Source organism: Theropithecus gelada, chromosome 18 (genome assembly GCF_003255815.1).
Source record: "Theropithecus gelada isolate Dixy chromosome 18, Tgel_1.0, whole genome shotgun sequence".
In the NCBI taxonomy this organism is placed as follows: domain Eukaryota; kingdom Metazoa; phylum Chordata; class Mammalia; order Primates; family Cercopithecidae; genus Theropithecus; species Theropithecus gelada.
In genome coordinates this window covers 38,658,172-38,676,754 of record NC_037686.1, presented here as the reverse complement: position 1 = coordinate 38,676,754, position 18,583 = coordinate 38,658,172, and the positions used below count along the sequence as shown (strand labels likewise).

General features: G+C 45.5%; 1 protein-coding gene across 3 annotated transcripts in view; it reads left to right on the top strand.

Moving 5' to 3' along the window:
- Positions 1-18,583, top strand: part of LOXHD1 (lipoxygenase homology domains 1) — a 182,387-nt gene that overhangs the window by 98,261 nt on the left and 65,543 nt on the right. Inside the window, exons 1-7 of one of the 3 annotated variants that reach the window (XM_025365186.1) lie at positions 387-528; positions 1,636-1,789; positions 2,201-2,334; positions 12,074-12,237; positions 13,386-13,490; positions 15,950-16,078; positions 16,853-17,017. In XM_025365186.1, coding sequence (XP_025220971.1) covers positions 2,318-2,334; positions 12,074-12,237; positions 13,386-13,490; positions 15,950-16,078; positions 16,853-17,017 — 580 coding nt within the window. In that variant the 5' untranslated portion in view covers positions 387-528; positions 1,636-1,789; positions 2,201-2,317. Of the gene's footprint in view, positions 1-96; positions 252-386; positions 529-1,635; positions 1,790-2,200; positions 2,335-2,924; positions 3,007-12,073; positions 12,238-13,385; positions 13,491-15,949; positions 16,079-16,852; positions 17,018-18,583 lie in introns of those variants that run through there. The other 2 variants (XM_025365185.1, XM_025365187.1) reach the window with 2 other exon arrangements.

Sequence of the window (18,583 nt, the reverse complement as noted above, 5' to 3'; positions counted from 1 at the left end):
TGTTCTGGGATCTGGCTGGATCTGAGAGGCTATGCCTCAGGTCCATTCACCCCATGGCCCCGAGGCCCTCCACACTGCATCTTTCTGTGTCTCCAGCAAACATCTATGAGGTCCAGGTGATCACGGGGAATGTGCCCAAGGCTGGCACTGATGCCAACGTCTACCTAACTATCTACGGCGAGGAGTATGGGGACACAGGTGAACGACCCCTGAAGAAGTCAGACAAGTCCAACAAATTTGAGCAGGGGCAGGTAGGGTGAGGGTCTCTGGCCCCTGGGTGGGTGCTGTGGGTGTGGTGCCCTCTGAGATTCCCATGGCAGCCCATCCTAGCACAATGGCTGCTGTGTCTGACAGTGTGACTTGTTCATCCCACCAGGTTTCATGGCAGTACCTCTTCAGTAACACTGATATTTTGTGGGGGGTTATGAGAGAATTGCAGGCAGGGTCCCAGCACATAGAGCCCACAGGCCAGCTGACCCACAGGAACAAACAGGTAATGGCATTGTGTGGCAGATGCTGGGGCACTTGGTAGGGATGCGGGGGTTCAAGAGGAAGTCCTCACCGCAAGATGGTGTCTTGGGGAAAACCGGGGGGAAGGAGCAACCTAAACTGGGCCTTGGCAGGTGAGCATGGTGTAGACATATAAAGGCGACAGTGGAAGATGTTCTCAGAAGGTGGAACCACATGAGCAAAGATATGGAGGTGGAAATGGGGAAGGCCAGTTTGGGACAGTGCGTCTTTTAGCTGAGCTGTGGTCAGTGCTGAGCCCCAGTGGATAAGCTTGGATAAGACCAATTTAGGGTATGGGGTGGTTGGGGTCATGAGAGGCTTAAGAGACAGGCTGAGAAGCCAGAACTGTATCCTAATGCGGTGGGAATTCATGAAAAGAAATTCACATACCTTACTCTTCCAGGTGTAGTGGGAAAATCATGAAAAATAAAGCCATCATCTTTGTCCTTCAAGATTTTATAATATCCCCTGGCTAGAAAACTATCTCTTATCTCACCCTTCCCATTCCTGCCTCTACCCAAAGCCAAGTTCTCTCATTAACACAGATTTTTAAAAATGAAATAAATTAATTAACATATTTCTGGGCTCATTGCTTGATTTATTTCAGGAGCCCCCTGCTTTTTCTTTAAAGAATCTTCCCCATGACTTGAGGATGTAGTTTATTTCTGCGTTTCAGTGTTTTCCTCTAAAAATTATAGCCACGCATTTCTGGATTAGGAAAAAATTTCTATAGAGGACTACATAACTGGTACAACTGATAAAATTTGAACACGGACTGTATATTAGATAATAGCATTGTGTTGATGTTAAGTTTTCTGAATTGGATCATTCTAGTGTGATTATATGAGAATATCCTTGTTCTTAGGAAATCCAGGTTGAAGAATTTAGGGTATCATGGTATCTGCCACTTACTTTCAAATGATTTAGAAAAACACAGAGCAAGAGAGAGAGTGCAAGAGAGATGACATAGAGTGAGAAAGCAAATGTTACAAATAAGTGCAGAATCTAAATGAAGGTATATGAACTTTCATCATACTATTTCTGAAAGTTTTCTGTAGATTTAAAATCTTTTTCAAAATTAAGAGTCAAAAAAGTTATATCCAAGAAGACCCCATTTACTTGTAGGGTTCTGGTGTGGTCTGCTTCCTCCTGCGCATAGAATAGTGTGTGCATTCACACGGTGTGATCCACATGGCCCTCTTCACGCCTAAACGGTGGGCAAATCCGTCTTCAGTTTCTGTCAATCACTTTGGATTTGCACAGCACCAGCTCATAGCAGGTACTTAATACAAATATGTGATTGAAGCAGATTATGCACACACCTGTACACATAGCAGAGGGTTTCAGTGCACCCCCCTCTCCTGCACACAGCACACCCACCACAAATGTGGGCATCCAGCCAACCTATCTTCTCTTCTGCTTCTCAAGGTCACCTTCACTCTTCCTTTCCTACTTCCATCCTCCTGGACATAATGAGAGTGAGAAGATCCCCTGGCAGGGACAAGTTAGGGAAACAATCGTGCAGGCCAAACACCAGACTACTAAGTGACATTTTCCATCATCCCCACGGTCGCTTTGGGTCTCACCATTGGCCTCTGCCTGGCTGCCGTGGTCCTTGGGAGGGTGGAGCTGATGGACAGGTGGGGAGGGGTAGGTCTTACCCCACTGAGTGTTCCCTGGCCCTTCACAGACAGACACCTTCACCATCTATGCCATTGACCTGGGGGCCCTGACCAAGATTCGGATTCGCCACGACAACACAGGCAACAGAGCAGGCTGGTTCCTGGACAGAATAGATATTACTGACATGAACAACGAGATCACGTGAGTGGGGCGAGGGTCGGGGAGGGGTCTTGCTCTGAGGGAGGCCATGTCTGCCTGCCTGAGGTAGTCCTGGAAGAAGACTGGGGGTGGGCCGGCTGTGATGGCGGAGGGTGAGGGTGGGCTGGGTGACACCTGAGGGTGAGGTAGACTGGCTGTGACATCCAAAAGTAAGGGTGGACTGGGGGACACCTGAGAGTGAGGGTGGGTGGGTGTGAGGGTGAGGGTGGGCTGGGGGTGATGTCTGAGGCTGAGGGTGAGCTGGGTTATGCCTGAGGGTGTGGGCAGGCTGGGTGTGACATTGGAGAGTGAGGTGGATTGGCTGTGACGTCGGAGGGTGAGGGTGGACTGTCTGTGACATTGAAAAGTAAGGGTGGACTGGGTGACATCTGAAAATGAAGGTGGGTGGTTATGAAGGTGAGCGTGGGCTGGTGGTGATGTCTGAAGCTGAGAGTGAGCTGGGTGATGTCGGAAGGTGAGAGTGGGCTGGCTGTGACACTAGAAGGTCAGAGTGGACTGGCTGTGACATCAGAGGGTGAGGGTGGAGTGGGTGACATCTGAGAACGAGGGTGGGCAGGTATGAGGGTGAGGGTGGGCTGGCTGTGATGTCTGAAGCTCAGGGTGGGCTGGCTGTGACACTGGAGGGTGAGGATGGGCTGGCTGTGACGTCAGAGGGTGAGGGTGGACTGGGTGACATCTGAGAATGAAGGTGGCCAGGTGTGAGGTTGAGGGTGGGCTGGCTGTGATGTCTGAGGCTGAGGGTGGGCTGGGTGGCATCTGAGGGTGAGGGTAGGCTGGCTGTGTCGCCTGTCATGGCCACCAGAGCAGGTTTGCCCATGTTGCAGGTTGGATGGGCATTGCCTCTCTCCCTCTTCTCTCATTGGCAGCCCCCAGTATCACCTGCCCTGTGAGAAGACAGTCCGGTAGATCTCCCAGACCAGCAACTCTTGAGGTCCATCTGTTCAGAGATACAGGATTTCTAATCCCTACCAGACCCTCCTTGGTCCAGTCTCCATGCCCAGGCATAGCTCACCCACAAGCCTCTCCACGTGTAAAGCAACTTCTAGTACATTCTTTTAATATTGTATACCAGGGGTCAGCAAACATTTTATGTAAAGACCAGATAGTAAATATTTTAGGTTTTGCAAGCATTTTGTCTCTGGAACAACAGCTTTGCTGGTGTAACACAAAAGCAGTCATAGATGATACCTAAATGATTAGACATGGCCGTATTATTTTGACACGTGAAAATTATATGAATTTCAAATATCAGTGTCCAATAAAACGTTATGGACACTGAAATTTGAAATTCATGTAATTTTCACATGTCTAAAAATATTATCCTTCCTTAGATTTTTCCTCCAGCCATTTCAAAATGTAAATTCATGCATAGCTTATGGATGTTCACAAGCAGCGTAGGCCTAATTAGGCCTGAAGTCCATAGTTTGCTAACCCCTGCTGGAGGCTCACAGCTGCCACATGAGCTGGGTTGGGAAGAGAGTGTTATATCTTCCCATAGAGCCACACCCCAGGGAGGCGAAGTCACAGCCCCAAAATCAGTCAGTGCCACGGCCAGGACCAGAACTCCAGACCATCCATGTTGAATTGGACGTGTTTTCCATTAGGCCACATTGCCCCTTGGGTGTAAGGGGCCCAGGGGCAAGAGAAAGGAGAGAAGTCCCCTTGTATGAGTGGGGTGGGACAGAGAAGAAAGCATGAGTGATCCTGAGTGGGTTTTGGGGCTGCTGAGGGCCTGCCAGTGCCTAGAATTTAGTGAGTACCCTGTAACAAATATTTGTTGAATTAAATCAACTTCCCAGCCGATAACCTTGCTTGAATTAAATCAACTTCCCAGCCCATAGTCTTGTTGGGCTCCCCTCTGTGCAGGACAGGGGGTGACAGGGTTCTCCCATCTCCCACCCCACCCTACTCTACCAGCCCGAGGGAACACTGAGCCACAGCTCACAGACAGCCCATTGTCATGGTTTTTTTGTGAGATCATTGTGACACCACATGAAGGCCGTAGGACAGCCCCGTGGCTGGGAGCCAGGGTCCTGACCTGGGGTCTGACCTCTGCCAGAAACTTGTCAGGTCACCCTGGACAAGTCATGCCATCTTTATGGGCTTTTGTTTCCTCTTCTGATAAATGGGCTTCATGTTGCCAGCCTAACTTCCTAAGATGTTCTGAAAATCCAAGGCATTTAAGCTTGGAAAGGAAAAGGTGCCGCAGAACCGTGAGGCTGGGGACAAACTGAACATCCCCGGCTTCTTCTTGCAGCTCCGTCAGGGTTAGCAATTCTCTGCCACTGATTTGGCATTTCTGGGCTAGCCCAACAATTTAAACATGATTATAGCTTTATAATCTATTGTAATGCCTGTCAGTACTTGTCCCCCTTCATTATTCTTTAAAAATATTAGCTATTCTTGCCTTTTTCAAATCAAGACATTAAGTGATTTGAAAAAAAAATCCTCTTGGAATTTCAATTGTTATGCCATTAAGTGTATGTGTAGAGAATTGCATATTTAGAATAAGTGCTACCCCCTGGTACACTTTTCCATTTATCCAGCTGTTTATGTACCTCAGTAATGCTTTACAATTTCCTACACATAACTGCTACACATTCTTGTTAAGTTTATGCTCAGGTATATTATATTTTATTGCTCTTGCGAATAGAGTCTTCTCATTACTCTTCTTTTCCCCCATCCCTTTGTATTCTTCCTTCCTCCCTTCACTCTCCCCTTCCCTCATCTCCTCCTCTTCTCTCCCCATCCCTTTCTGTTGGCATGGCTAGTTGAAAGTCCTTTGCTTCCTTTGCTATTGAAGTAGCAGTCCGTCAGAGCTCTGTGATGAGCTGGCCTTAATAATCTTCAAGCCAAGAGCAGCTCTACGCAAAGCCTACTGTGGGAGCTAGACAAAAAATTATAGAAGTTCAGAAGAAACCAAATCAGAATAGTGAATCTCCCCTTTCTTGGAGAGACACCACCTTTTCTGTCAATACCTAGGGCCTTCCCCAGGCTCTCCATGACCTTTATGAGCTCAGAAATAAAGCTTTTGCAGCCAAAAGGATTTGAGAACACTCACATCTCCCTTACTGTTGACATGTCCAGTCAACATCCTGCATGCAGACTAGACCTCTTGGATGCCTCTCTGCCACTCATGCCCTGCCCCCAGTCCATTGGCTTTAACCTGTTGGGCCTTCCATCAGAAGAGCATGAGTCCAACCTCATCCCCTCTATCTTCACCATCCCCCGCCCCCGCCATCGAAGCTTCCTGACCTGTGCCCTGCTTGCCCAAGGCCCTTCTATTGACTACAGCAGCCCAGTGACCAGGATCACATTGCTCCTCTGCTCCAAATCCTACAGAAGCTCCTGGTCACTCAGAGTCAAAGCCAAAGCATGTTTGGTGGCCTGCTTGGCCTGCAGGCCTGCTGTATGCCCCTCATCTCTCTATTCTGGTTCCCCCTTGCTCACTCCTTGCTGTTCCTTGAACCCAACAGACATGGTCCCACCTCAAGGCCTTTGCATTTGCTGTCCACACTCCCTAGCAGTCCTTCCCCCAGTGGCTCCCTGTCATGCTTTCTTTAGGCAGGCCTCTGCTCAAATGTCACCTTCTCAGTGAGGCCTAGCATACCCCCTTCCCCTCATTTCTTTTTCTCTGTTTATTTTTCTTTATATCAGCTTATCATCTGACCTACTATGAGCTGGTGTATTTAGGCGCTGCTCATCTCCCCACAATAGAATGTAAGTTCCATGTCGTTAATGACCTCTTTTGTTTCATTTACTGCTGTGTCCACCCCGGTACCTAGAAGAGTGTCTGGCATACTACAGGCATACCATAAATACTTATTAAATACACTAATGAATAAAAATGATGGTTAATTTGTTGGTTTATTCATTAATTTGACAAACACATGCCATGCTAAGTGCTGGGGGTTAAATAGCTCCTCAGATATGACTCTGTTTTTGAAGAAAGGAACTGTGATGGTCTAGGAAGCTGATGATTTAGGTTTAAGTACTTTCTCTTCCACTCTTATGTGGCCTATGGAAGTCCTCTGAGCCTCAGGCCTTCCATCCATACAACGGGCATAATAAACCTCACCCACAAAATCATCATGAGGACTAGATGAGAAAATGTGTTTAGGGGCCCAGCATCCTGCCTGATCCCAGTGCCACACAGCAGTGCTTCTTTCCCCTTGGCAATGAGAGTCCAATTAGTTAACATGGAAAAGTGGCTTGACAGCTGGGAAAGGCTGCAGGAATGTGAGATTATTCTTAAGGAGCTAGCACTGTTACCAAGTGAAGGAGATAAAACACAGGTGACTATAAGGCACAGTGACAGTGGTGGTTGTCTCAGGGGTGACCTCAGGGAGAGGAGGGAGTCATGGGTGGGGGCATCTTCGGGACGAGATGGCATCTGAGATGGGCCTTCATGAACAGCAGCCTTGGATGTTTGGTGCTTGGGAAAAAGAACATTAGAAATGTTTGAAAAAAAATGTGATGCAGGTGGCACAGAATTGGGCAATTGAGGGGCACACACAGAATGGAATTAGTAATTCTATTTGTCTGGTACATAAGGGACGTCAAGGGGTGGGAAACAGGAAAAACTGGAAAGGGAGGCTGGAGAGGAGCAGATGAGGGCATTCAAAGCCATGTGGAGGAGCTTGAAAACACACCCAGGTTTTTGGTTGGTCAGATTTCACAAAGAGGAAGCCAGAAGCAGGAGAATGCCAACTGGGATCAGGCACTGGTGGGAGATGCTGGCCTGAGCAGAAGGGATTGGGAGAAGATATAAAGCCATGGAGGCCTTGGCTTCCTGCAGAGTCACGCCAAGGGAGAGCTCCTTGTGGTCCAGGGGCTGTGCTGTCCAGGTGGGAGATGGCAGTCTGGGTCTCAGCAGAACCGCTCCTAGCCCACCTGACCTCAGAGGCTGTTTGGAGAGCAGAGGAGCCTAAGATGGTCAAAACACAGGGAGGAGGGGGTTAGGGGTACAAGTTTATTGATCTGCAGTTCAATTGCCAAAAAGAAAATGCTCTTATTTCTAAATGGAAGATATTTGAGGTCCTTTATAGGAGTCCTAGGCTGGCAAAAAGTGATCAAGATTATATGAGAAAGCCTGTTTAGTGCTGGTTTGCAACTGTGGGCTGTGAATGGCTTTTTGTTTGTTCATTTGTTTTTGTTTTTATGCCTCAAGTGAGTTGGATTTTTAAAAAAAATTTGTGTTAGAAAACACATAACATACAATTTATTACCTTAACCATTTTTAAGTGTACAGTTCAATAGTGTTAAGTGTATTCACATTGTTGTGTGTCAGATCTCCAGATTTTTTTCATCTTGCATGACTGAAACTATACCCATTAAACAATTATTCCCCTTTTCCACCTCCCCTCAGCCCCTGGTAACCACCATTTCACTTTTTGTCTCTGTGACTTTGAGTACTCTAGGGACCTCATAGAAATGGAATCCTACAGAATTTGTCTTTTTGTATCTGGCTTGTTTCACTCAGCATGATGTCCTCAAGCTTCACCCATGTTGTAGCACGTGACAGGATTTCCTTCCTTTTCAAGGCTGAATTATATTTCATTATATGTATGTACCGTAACCTTTTTAGATGGATTTGAATGGTGTGTCCCGGGATCTGAGGTCTCCCTTGGGTCAACCTGGGCTCTGCCCACAGCCTCATGTCCCTTTGGTAAAGGACTACACTGGTCCAGGCTTTTTACAAGATTATGAAATCAGGAAATTTTATGTTTGAACTCCTCCTGCCTTCTCTAGCCTGAGAGGCCCTGTTCCTTGGCCACTCTGAAAAAAAATGACAGTTTACAAAGGCACTAGATTGATATTTTTTAATAATAGTGATGTCACATTTAGAATAAGAAGAGGCTAGTCTTTCCTTCCCTCCTTTGTGCTGCTCACACAATTCCTGGAGTCTAAGGTTTGGCACCACCTTAGGCAAAAGAATACTAGAATAAAGAAAGTGCATCTTCAAGGAAAGAGTGGTGGCTAATTGAGAAACTTAGGAGTTATCTCAGGAAATTTGAAAAAGGTGATGAGAAAGATTTACCCCCAGAGGACACAATGCCTTTCAATTCTATTGATATTATGAGTGCCTTGTATGCCAGGGGCTGTGGATATAACAATGAGTAAGCAAACTCTGCATTCATGGGGTCATAGTTTTCCTAGTAGGAGGAACAGACAAATATACTCCCTGAGCAACCTTTTCCATCCTTATCAATTCGATTACCACTTATTTGAGACTAATGCTGAAGTTGTATCAGTCAGAATAGGCTAGGTTCTGCTAAGTAACAAACAGGCCTAAAATGTCAGTGGCCTAACACAACAAAAATCTATTTCTCACTTATATGTCTGATGTAGGGTATCAGGGGACTTTGCTCAGCATGTTCACTCAGGGACCCTGGTTGATGGAAGCTTTTCCTCAACATATGCTTCTGTAATCATCCTTATAGTGGAAAACTGATTTGGCAGATCACACACTGACTCTTAAAAATCCCTTACAGCCCAGGGATTCCATATATATTAACAAATAACCTAAAAATTCAGCGTCCTTCAGCATCAAAAGCTATGAGCCTCTAATGTTTGGGTTTCAGGATACATGACAGAAATGGTGGGATATTTGGGAGTATGTTGTCTTGAATTAGGGCATCTTTGTTAAGTTGCTTAATCATTGGCTCTGCTACTTTATCACCCTGTCCAAATTTATTGGCTTGTTGATTAAATGAGATTGTCCTTCTTTCCTTTTTCTTTCAATACTCTAGCTAGCTGCATTTTTAAGATCTATAATAAAGTCTAATGCACTCAGTTTCAAAGACAAAGAGGCAAATGCCAAAAAATAAAAGGCTGGAAATATGTTTAGTGTCCTGAGTTTCATCCACATTTGATGTGATATTCTATGTTTTCTCTACCTCTGTTCCCAGCCTTGAAACAAAGATTTATGTTTTAATTGACGGCCTGGGGGGGGGGGTCCTATAAGATCCTTAATAATTAAAGATAGATGCCATTCTTGAATGTTGTTTTATGTGGCAAATATGTTGGGTGGGATTTCCGGAAAGGATTGAACAAAAAGTTGTTAAAGTTTTTTCCCTTAAATTTTATCAAACAAAAATTATCCTCTGGAATCTCCCATTCCTCCAGGGATCCTAGAGGTCCCAGAATGTTGAGACAGAAAAGACCTTCCAGGTCATCTCACCCAGCCTTCTGGGTGGTACAGTTTAATCCCTAGGATCTCACAGCTTGTTAGGGGCAGAGGAGGGAAACAAATCCAGAATTCCTGAGTTCCAGATCCATGCTTTTCTCAGTACACCACTCAGCCAGGATTTACTCACAGTTGATGTTGTCCAGACTTTAGCTTATAAACAAAATGGGAAATTCTGTATGAAATTATTTATATTGTACGACACTCAAATTTGCAATCTCCTCGTTCAATTTTTTACTTTCAAGTGGGGTTTATACTTTTAACAGTTTCAAGCTTTTGGTTCAATGCTCAGTTTCAACCTCCTGCTTACTGAAGCCCTTACTCTTTCCTTCCATCATCCTTGTTTAGGAATGTGGAGAGCTTATCTGGCTCAGAACACCTGCATTCCTCTCATCTCCTTTGTTCACTAAAAATCCCCTGCCTGGTCCCCTCCCAGTATCCAGAAGCCTGGTTGAGCAGGATGTATTCCTGGAGGAGGAAGAGGTAGGAGTCAGTAGGCCTGGTGTCCTAAATCTTCATGTGTGCTTGTTGGCACTGTGGGGATAGAAGCTGAACGCTCAGCACTCAGGCCATACCTGACTCCTGCTTTGGTTCTGTTGGTACAGGGAGCAGGTTCTGAGAGGAGATGTGCTGCTCTCTACAGTAGTGAGCATGCTGAGGGGCTTTAAAGTCACGATGCAAGTATCTCAGGAACAATGGAGATTTTGCTCCAGGAAATCCAGACTCTCTGTGCATTTTCTCTTTGTATGCATGGGAGGGCTTGTATCTTTTCTTTCTGTCTTTGACTTTTTTCCTGTCCTTCCCTGGCTTTTTCTTTGTGTGTGTGTCTCGCTCTGTCCTTGTCCTCCGCCAACTTCCTACACGCTGTATCTCCACCTCTGCTCTGACCCCACCTCTCTCTTTATTTCTATCTCTCTTCCTTAATTGGCCATAATTTATAACTATAGCCTATTATTAATAAGTTATTTTATTGGATAAAATGTTAACTCTTCTATTCATACATTTAAAGGCTAAGAAGCAGAACAGTATGCATTTTTCTCTTAAACACTAATTTAATGGTAGTTTAGTTCATATTGCCCCAGGTTGAGCTCCTTTAAATCCATGCCATCAGTATAACATTGCCCCCCTCCCCACCCCATCTGAGCCCATTGACTGAGATTTCGCTCTCTGGTTCTGCTCCTCTAACATTTTGATACTTGGAGGCAATGAAGACTCTAGGAAAATGTGGGGACTCAGACAGGGATGGGATCTTTGGCCTAAGGTGCTCCCACCTCTCCAGACTTTGAGCAGTCCCTGAGTGGCCCTTGTGCATCAGGGCAGGGGTGGGGAAGGGGCATAAAGAGGGTGGAATGGCCCCCAACTTAGAGATAGGCTGAATTCTCAGACCTTTTGTTTTATCCTGGGAGCTTAGCGGCCAGAGAGGAGCTTCCCAGACCACAGCGTCCAGAAGCCCCAGGCATGGGCCAAGGAGAATGAAAGGGAAGGGAAGTCACAAGAGCAACAATAGCAGTAGCAATGCTTACTGAGAGCCTATGTTGAGCCAGGCTTTTTTATAAGCACTTTATAAGGTTAACACATGTAATCCTCACAACACCTGATGAAACAGACAATATTATGCTTATTTTATGGTACACTGAGGCACAGAGTAGGGTTGCCAGTCAAATTTGAATTTCAGATAAGCAATGAATAATGTTTTTGTATAAGCGCAACCCAAGTATTAGATAGAACACACTTAAAACATTATGCATTGTTTATCTAAAATTCAAATTTAATAGGGATTTTGTAATTCTATTGGCTAAATCTGGCAGCTCTAGCACACAGAGATAAGGACACTTACTTAAGGTTGCACAACTATTAGTGGTAGAGCCAGAATTTAAACTTGGACAGTCTGATCCAAGGGAGAGTCCTTAATTATGCCCCTGTGCCTCCCATCCCTGGCCCTACCTTCACCCTTGCGCTGGGTGTTACCTCCCTTGTGCTGGGTGTTACCTCCACGCTGAGGGGTCTGACTCCGACCTCCCTTTCCTAGATGGACTCAGCAGTCTGCTATGCCAACTCCTCAGCCACACTCTGTGTACCTTCCAAAAGCATACATAACTGGCTCATTCCATTAAAATCCATTAGTTCAACACTTACATATTGTGCGCTGACTACATACAACTCGCTCTACTAAAATAGCCCTGGCTAGTAGATTCATTCTGGAAAGGGTTGGAACAGTCCCCATATGTCCCTCTCCTTCTAGATACTTCCATCTAATATGACCCTGATTGAGGCTCTGTGTGCTCCAGGCAGGTCACATAACCATTTTCAATGGGATGTCTGGAGACAGTGTCCCCATGTTTGTTCTCTACCCCAGGCAAATGACTAATGGAACGATTCCCAGACTGGGTAGAATAGCAGGGCAATGCTGTCAGGGGCAGACAGGGGAGAGTTTGGGACCCCATAGAGGGCCTCTCATTCTCAGCCCATGACTGCTGCTAGACGAGACCTTTCTAAGAGGACATTCCAATCTTTCCCTGTCCACCCCTACAGGTACTACTTTCCATGCCAACGTTGGCTGGCAGTGGAGGAGGATGATGGTCAGCTGTCCAGGGAGCTGTTGCCAGTGGATGAGTCCTATGTGCTGCCACAGAGCGAGGAGGGTGGGGGAGGCGGTGACAACAACCCCCTTGACAACCTGGCCCTGGAGCAGAAAGGTTTTCTAAACTAGAGCTGATTTCTTTCTCCAGTACCCCTTCCCTCTGCCTCTCCCTAACCCTAAGTCTCCATCTTCCTTCCCTTCCCAGTGGGCTCTGGGCACTTCCTCCCTGACAAGGCAGTATAAAGCACACAGCTTAGGACTGAGTTATTGTCAGAAATGAAATTGAATGGATTGGAATCAAATTGAATGAATTGGAATGGAGTGGAATGGACTGAAATGGGATGACTGGAATGGAATAGATTGGAATGAAATTGAATGGTATGGGATGGATTGGAATGGAATGGAATGGAATGGAATGGAATGGAATGGAATGGAGTAGAGTGGAATGGAATGGAGTGGAGTGGAGTGGGATGGAATGGAATGGAATGGAATGTGATGGGTTGGAATGGAATGGAATGGAATGTATTGAAATGGAACGGAATGCATTGAAGTGGAATGGAGTGGAGTGGAGTAGAATGGAGTGGAGTGGATTGGAATGGAATGGAATGGGATGGGTTGGAATGTAATGTATTGGGATGGAATGGAATGGAATGGAATGGAGTGGAGTGGAGTGGAGTAGAATGGAGTGGAGTAGAGTGGAGTAGAATGGAATGAGTGTAGCTACTTCTGATTCAGTCTTTTGCCCTCCCCTATAGGCGCTCAATGCATTTTTGTCAAGGGAAAGAATGAACAGTAACCTTCAAGAGTTCTATGATGCTCCCCTGAAACATGCATCCCTAAAACTCCTCCCAGACAGGAGGAGTTAGAATGGGGCTCCTGGTTGCTGAACCTCTGACCCTCAAAGTCACTCCAAGACTCCCCTAACCATCCTATCAACTCTATTGATTGAAGGCTTCCTGTATAAGCTAGAGGCAGAGGACTCACCTCTCTACCCTCTGGAAGTTTCCAGAATAATGGTGACTGCAGAACAACACATGCTAAAAAAAATGATTCCTAGAAATGGCCAAGAGGAATGTAGAAACATACTTATTACTAATCACTGGACTCACAGATATAGGATTGAAGGGACAAGAGAAAAATTGGAGTGATGGGGCTAGAGGGAGTGAATCAAGGAAGCCCTCCTAGAGGAGGTGGTTGTCCTCTTTCCTCCTTTCATGAGAGGAACAATCCACAATTCATTGCTCTATACTATTCTCTTGGCAGATAAATCTACCACATTCTCAGTGACCATAAAGACTGGGGTTAAGAAGAATGCAGGCACAGATGCTAATGTCTTCATCACACTCTTTGGCACACAAGATGACACTGGTAAGAAAGCAGTGCAGGGCCAAGGTTTACACACATTCTTCCCCAGGGAGACCAGAAGACTCAGCAGAAATTTCCAAGGGAATCCCGATTATGCTTCTGTCTCTCAATAGTATGCAAGCAATTAGCCCCATCAAGAAAGGCCCCATCAAAAAAGTTCCTTTTTTTCTAAAAATTTTCTTCTTCTCTGAGCCAGCTTTCTTTTTCTGTTCCAATGGTGGAGGTAGCCCTGACTCCACCCAACAACAATCTGGGACAAGCTGGCTTTGCGCAACTTCCAATGAAATTCAGCCATGGTACTCTCAGTATGAGGCACTCCAGGCATCGTAGAGTTGTTTAGGAGCCTTTGCCCAGGTACTCAGAGAAGGTGGTATTTCGTGTTGGGTCCAGCCATCTGCTCACACCACTGTCCAGTCATTCTGTTGAGTTTAGAGAGGAGTCAGTCCCTCAAGTAGTCATCATGTATTTGCTCAAAATCCTGCAGGTCCAGAGCCTAGTGCCAAGCATTATTGAAGAATAAATGGACCTAACCCTTGACCATGGGGTGCTCATATCTACTACAACAATGTGCTGGTAGAGAGCATGGACTCTGAAGCTTGTCTGATTGGTTCAAACCTCCACTCCACCATTTATGAGCTGTGTGACATTGGGCAAGTTGCTTAACCCTTCTGTGCCTTAGTTTCCTCTATTTATAAAATGAGGATAAAATTAGTATGTGCCTTATAGAGTTGAAGGTCTAATGAAGTTGAACACGTACAACATCTGGGACAAAAGTGGCACTCAATAAACATTAATTAACATCAATTATTTAATAGGTTGGATAAAGCAGATAATATATAATGATATAATTCGGTCATAACCTACAAATGTATGTGATTACAATCCTTCCTGAACCATGATCAAAGAAATTAATGGGCCTTGGCAACTGCTTTTATTAACTGAGGTCTTTCCATGTGTTAGACACATTCTTGAGCATCCAACAGTCATCGACTCATTAAATCCTCACAACAGCCCTACGAAGGGACTAAGACCTCTCCTTTTTGACATTTGGAAAACCAAGTCTCAGAAATATTACATAATTTTCCCAAGGCCACCCAGTGGTAAGTGGCAGAGCTAGGATTGGACCAAGGTCTGTCTGTCTCTCTGTATACTTAAACCAGTCTGTAGTGAGTCTAGGAATAGCAGAAGACTTTCTACATGAGGTGGGCCCAGAGCTGGGACTTATCAGGGTACAGAGACTTAAAGGCAATGCAGTGCATGCTGAGGCAGGAGGACACGGTGATGACTCTGAGATCACCTCAGTTTCAGACTGACACTGCAGCCAGTCTCAGGACGATTTTATATGTGAAATAGCCGAGGGTGGGGGAAGCATTCAAATTCATCCCTCCTCTGTCATCCAGAGAAGATGCTCCAGAAATTCCCACATGTCCCATCCCTGAAGGAAACCCCATGTTTCCCCAGGGAACATAGGGAGTGTGGCTTTGTCATTGGCTCCCTCTCCATGTAGAGAGTTGTGAGGGTATGGAAGTGGTGCAGCATTGACTTAGAGCTCCACAACTGTCTCCTGGATGATTTTGAGTAAGGTATCTCTTTCGACATAAACTGGAAATAAAAATGCACACCCTAAAGGGTTATTGTAAAACTCAATGAAAGAACACACACAAAAAAGTGCCCACTGTGAGTTGAATAGTGAGAGCACGTGGACACAGGGAGGGGAACATCACACACTGAGGTCTGTCGGGGGTGGGGGCTTAGGGGAGGGATAGCATTAGGAGAAACACCTAATGTAGATGACAGGTTGATGGGTGCAGCAAACCACCATGGCACGTGTATTCCTATGTAACAAAACTTCACATTCTGTACGTGTACCCCAGAACTTAAAGTATAACAAAAATTTTTTAAAAAAGATAAGAAGACAATGTGGTGTATATATACACCATGGAATACTACTCAGCCATAAAAAGGAATGAAATAATGTCTTATACAGCAACTTGGATGGAGCTGGAGCCCATTATTCTAAGTGAAGTAACTCAGGAATGGAGAAACCAAATACTGAATGTTCTCACTTATAGGAGAGAGCTAAGCTATGAGGGTGCAAAAACATACAAAATGATATAATGGACTGTGGGGACTCATTGCAGGAAGTTTGGGAAAGGGGTGAGCGATAAAAGACAAGATTGAGTACAGAGTACACTGCGCAGGTGGTGGTGCACCAAAATCTCAGAATTCACTACTAACTCACCCATGTAACCAAAAACCACCTGTACCCCAAAAGCTATTGAAATAAAAATTTTTTTAAATGCCCACTGTGCAAAGGTAGCCAGTGGATGATAATTGCACAGCCTAAATTTGGTGGAAGTTCAGAAATTTGGTCATTTTGAAAAGGGATTAAAGGTTTGGGTCTGACTAGGATTGAAAGGCCTCAGGTCCAGCCAGTCATGCTGGGGTCATCTGATCGACAGGAATGACCCTCCTGAAGTCCTCCAAGACAAACAGCAATAAGTTTGAGAGGGACAGCATTGAAATCTTCACGGTGGAGACGCTGGATCTGGGAGACCTGTGGAAAGTTCGGCTTGGCCATGACAACACAGGTGTGGCTTTCCTCCCCTCTGCTCCCTGTTAATACTTTAAGGACCATGGACAGGTCCTTGTGGGCCTCTGGGAAAGACTCTGGAAATTCGAATGCCATCTGTCTTCTGTAATGACACAGCTTCCTCAATCCCTTTAGCCCAGCAGAGCCCAGAGAGTCCTCAGCTGCACACAGAGTTTCTGGCCTAATTAGTCTAGCGGTGTACCTGGACACTGGTGATTTTTAAAGCCTTTCTCTATCCCCCAGTGTCGGTAATTTTAATGCACAGCCAGATATGAAAATCCCCAATCTAACTCAGTAGTTCTTTGAGTGTGCAACAGAATCACCTTGGGGGTTAACTCACAGATTTCTTGGCTCCACCCCCAGAGCCTTTGATTCAATTGCATCATTCCTATCATTGGGTAAGATTATAAAGCTTTTGTAAATAGGCTCTTTCTGGCATCCCTGAGTTCTTTTTGAAGCCCCTTTTTCAAGGAAGAAGAGCATCCTTGCGTCCTCTCAGTGCCCTCCCACCTCAGCCTCCCCCTACTCTTCTGTCATCTCCTATTGATGCTCTTTTACTCTTACTAATTTCACTGACAGTAGCCTGGAGTGTGATCCAGCTTCAACATCTGGGTGCACATTTTAATAGCAATGCTGCAAGCAAAAGGGATGTCATGTTAATGGTATCGGCCAGCCACCAAATAAGGAAGGATGTCAGGAGTCCCTGAAGTTACCCACAGGAAATCATCTCTGCTCAGATCCTTGATGGGTTCTGTGTCTCCTCTCTTTCTAGGCAAGGCCCCAGGCTGGTTTGTAGACTGGGTAGAGGTGGATGCCCCATCTCTTGGGAAGTGCATGATGTTTCCCTGTGGCCGCTGGCTGGCCAAAAATGAAGACGACGGGTCCATCATCAGAGACCTCTTCCACACAGAGCTTCAGACGAGGCTGTACACGCCATGTAGGAACCACACACGGCAAGGCCGGCCCTTCTCTGGGGCCCCATCACCAGCTACCCCAATTCAGCCCCAGTTCCTCCTTCAGCATTGACTGTGGGCCAGGCCCACCTTGAAGATTTTGGTCTCTCATCCCTGTCTTGAATTTCCTGAGCTCTGTGGGGGCTGTGGGCAGAGTTCAGGACCCAGGAAATGAAAATATGAGATTTATTCTAAACTCCACTCCAAGTTAGCTGGTGACAACATGTAGAGAGTCTAACCTCTCTAGGGTTCAGATTCCTCATCTGCAGCATAGAGATAATAATGCAGGATGATAGCAATATCCAAAAGGAAGAAAGATAAACATCTAACTGAGGAATCATTATCAGCCCTGTCACCAGTCCTTACTCCGGTCATTAACATGCCAAATAAATCAACAGTATAAGATTTTCTCAGGTGGTATACGTGACTGCCAGCCCCACAATGGCTTGAAAGGGCCCTCACTTATGGGTTGAAGGGAAACACAGCCTGGACCCTGCCAGATCCAGAATTCAAAAAGAAGGTGAATGTAATTCCATTTTCTAGCTAAGGGGAAGAAGGGAAGGGAGTAATTTAGTGAAGTTTTAACACTTCCTTTCCAATGTCATCATCAGGAAGAATGTATTAAATGTTTATAGACATGTAAGTATGTAGTACTAGGTACTGGGAATCAAACTGAAATTAAACTCTAAAAGTCTATCTAAATTTGGTAAAATCTGAATAAAATCCAGAGCATATAATTTTTTCTAACTAAACAATAAACTGTACCACAAGATTTCCCCCAAACAACTCATACTTAATAGCATGTATCAGTGATGAACAATTTTTTGCCTAGAGCAATAAAGTAAACAGATCATCAAAATATCTTCTGATCCAAAGTCTAAAATGAAGTGACATTTCTCTGGCTGGGCATGCCCAAAACCAGCCCTGGATCCAGCCTCTGTTCCCAGGAGTCACCTGCAGGCGAGGACAGACTCTGGCCTGAAAGATGTGCATGGGGCTGGCAGCGGCACTGGTTGGAACCCTTGAGGACAAACGCATCCATTTCTCCCTACATGCCCTAGGATACACCATACCAAAAAAGAAAAGAAAAAGAAAAGAAAAGATAGAGTTTGTATGGCTTGACTTTGAACATGCTCAGTTTCAGCCTGATATTAAAACTAACCTAAAGGGAGAGCTGTTCCTGCCCAGAAACTTCCAGGGGTTCTCCTACTGCTGGCCAGTCTCAGGAAAGCTCAGATTCTGTTGCCAGCTTTTCTGTTCAAGGCTTTCCAAGTCTTGGGGCAGGGAGAAAACCCAGAGGCTCAGAGGAAAGGGCTGTATGCTGCAGAGATGACACCTCTGTTATTGCTTGAACACCTGGCAGGGTCGAGGCTGTTTCCCTTCAACCTATTGGTGAGGGCCTTTTCAAGCCATTGTGGAGTAGTGGTCACCTCCATGCTATCCCTTTCTGTGGCCTGTGGCTAAGCAGTAGTACTTATCTCTAGTTCACAGCAACAGGATTCCTAGAGGCTGACCATACAGGCTTTAAGGTCAGACAAGCCTGGGTTTGA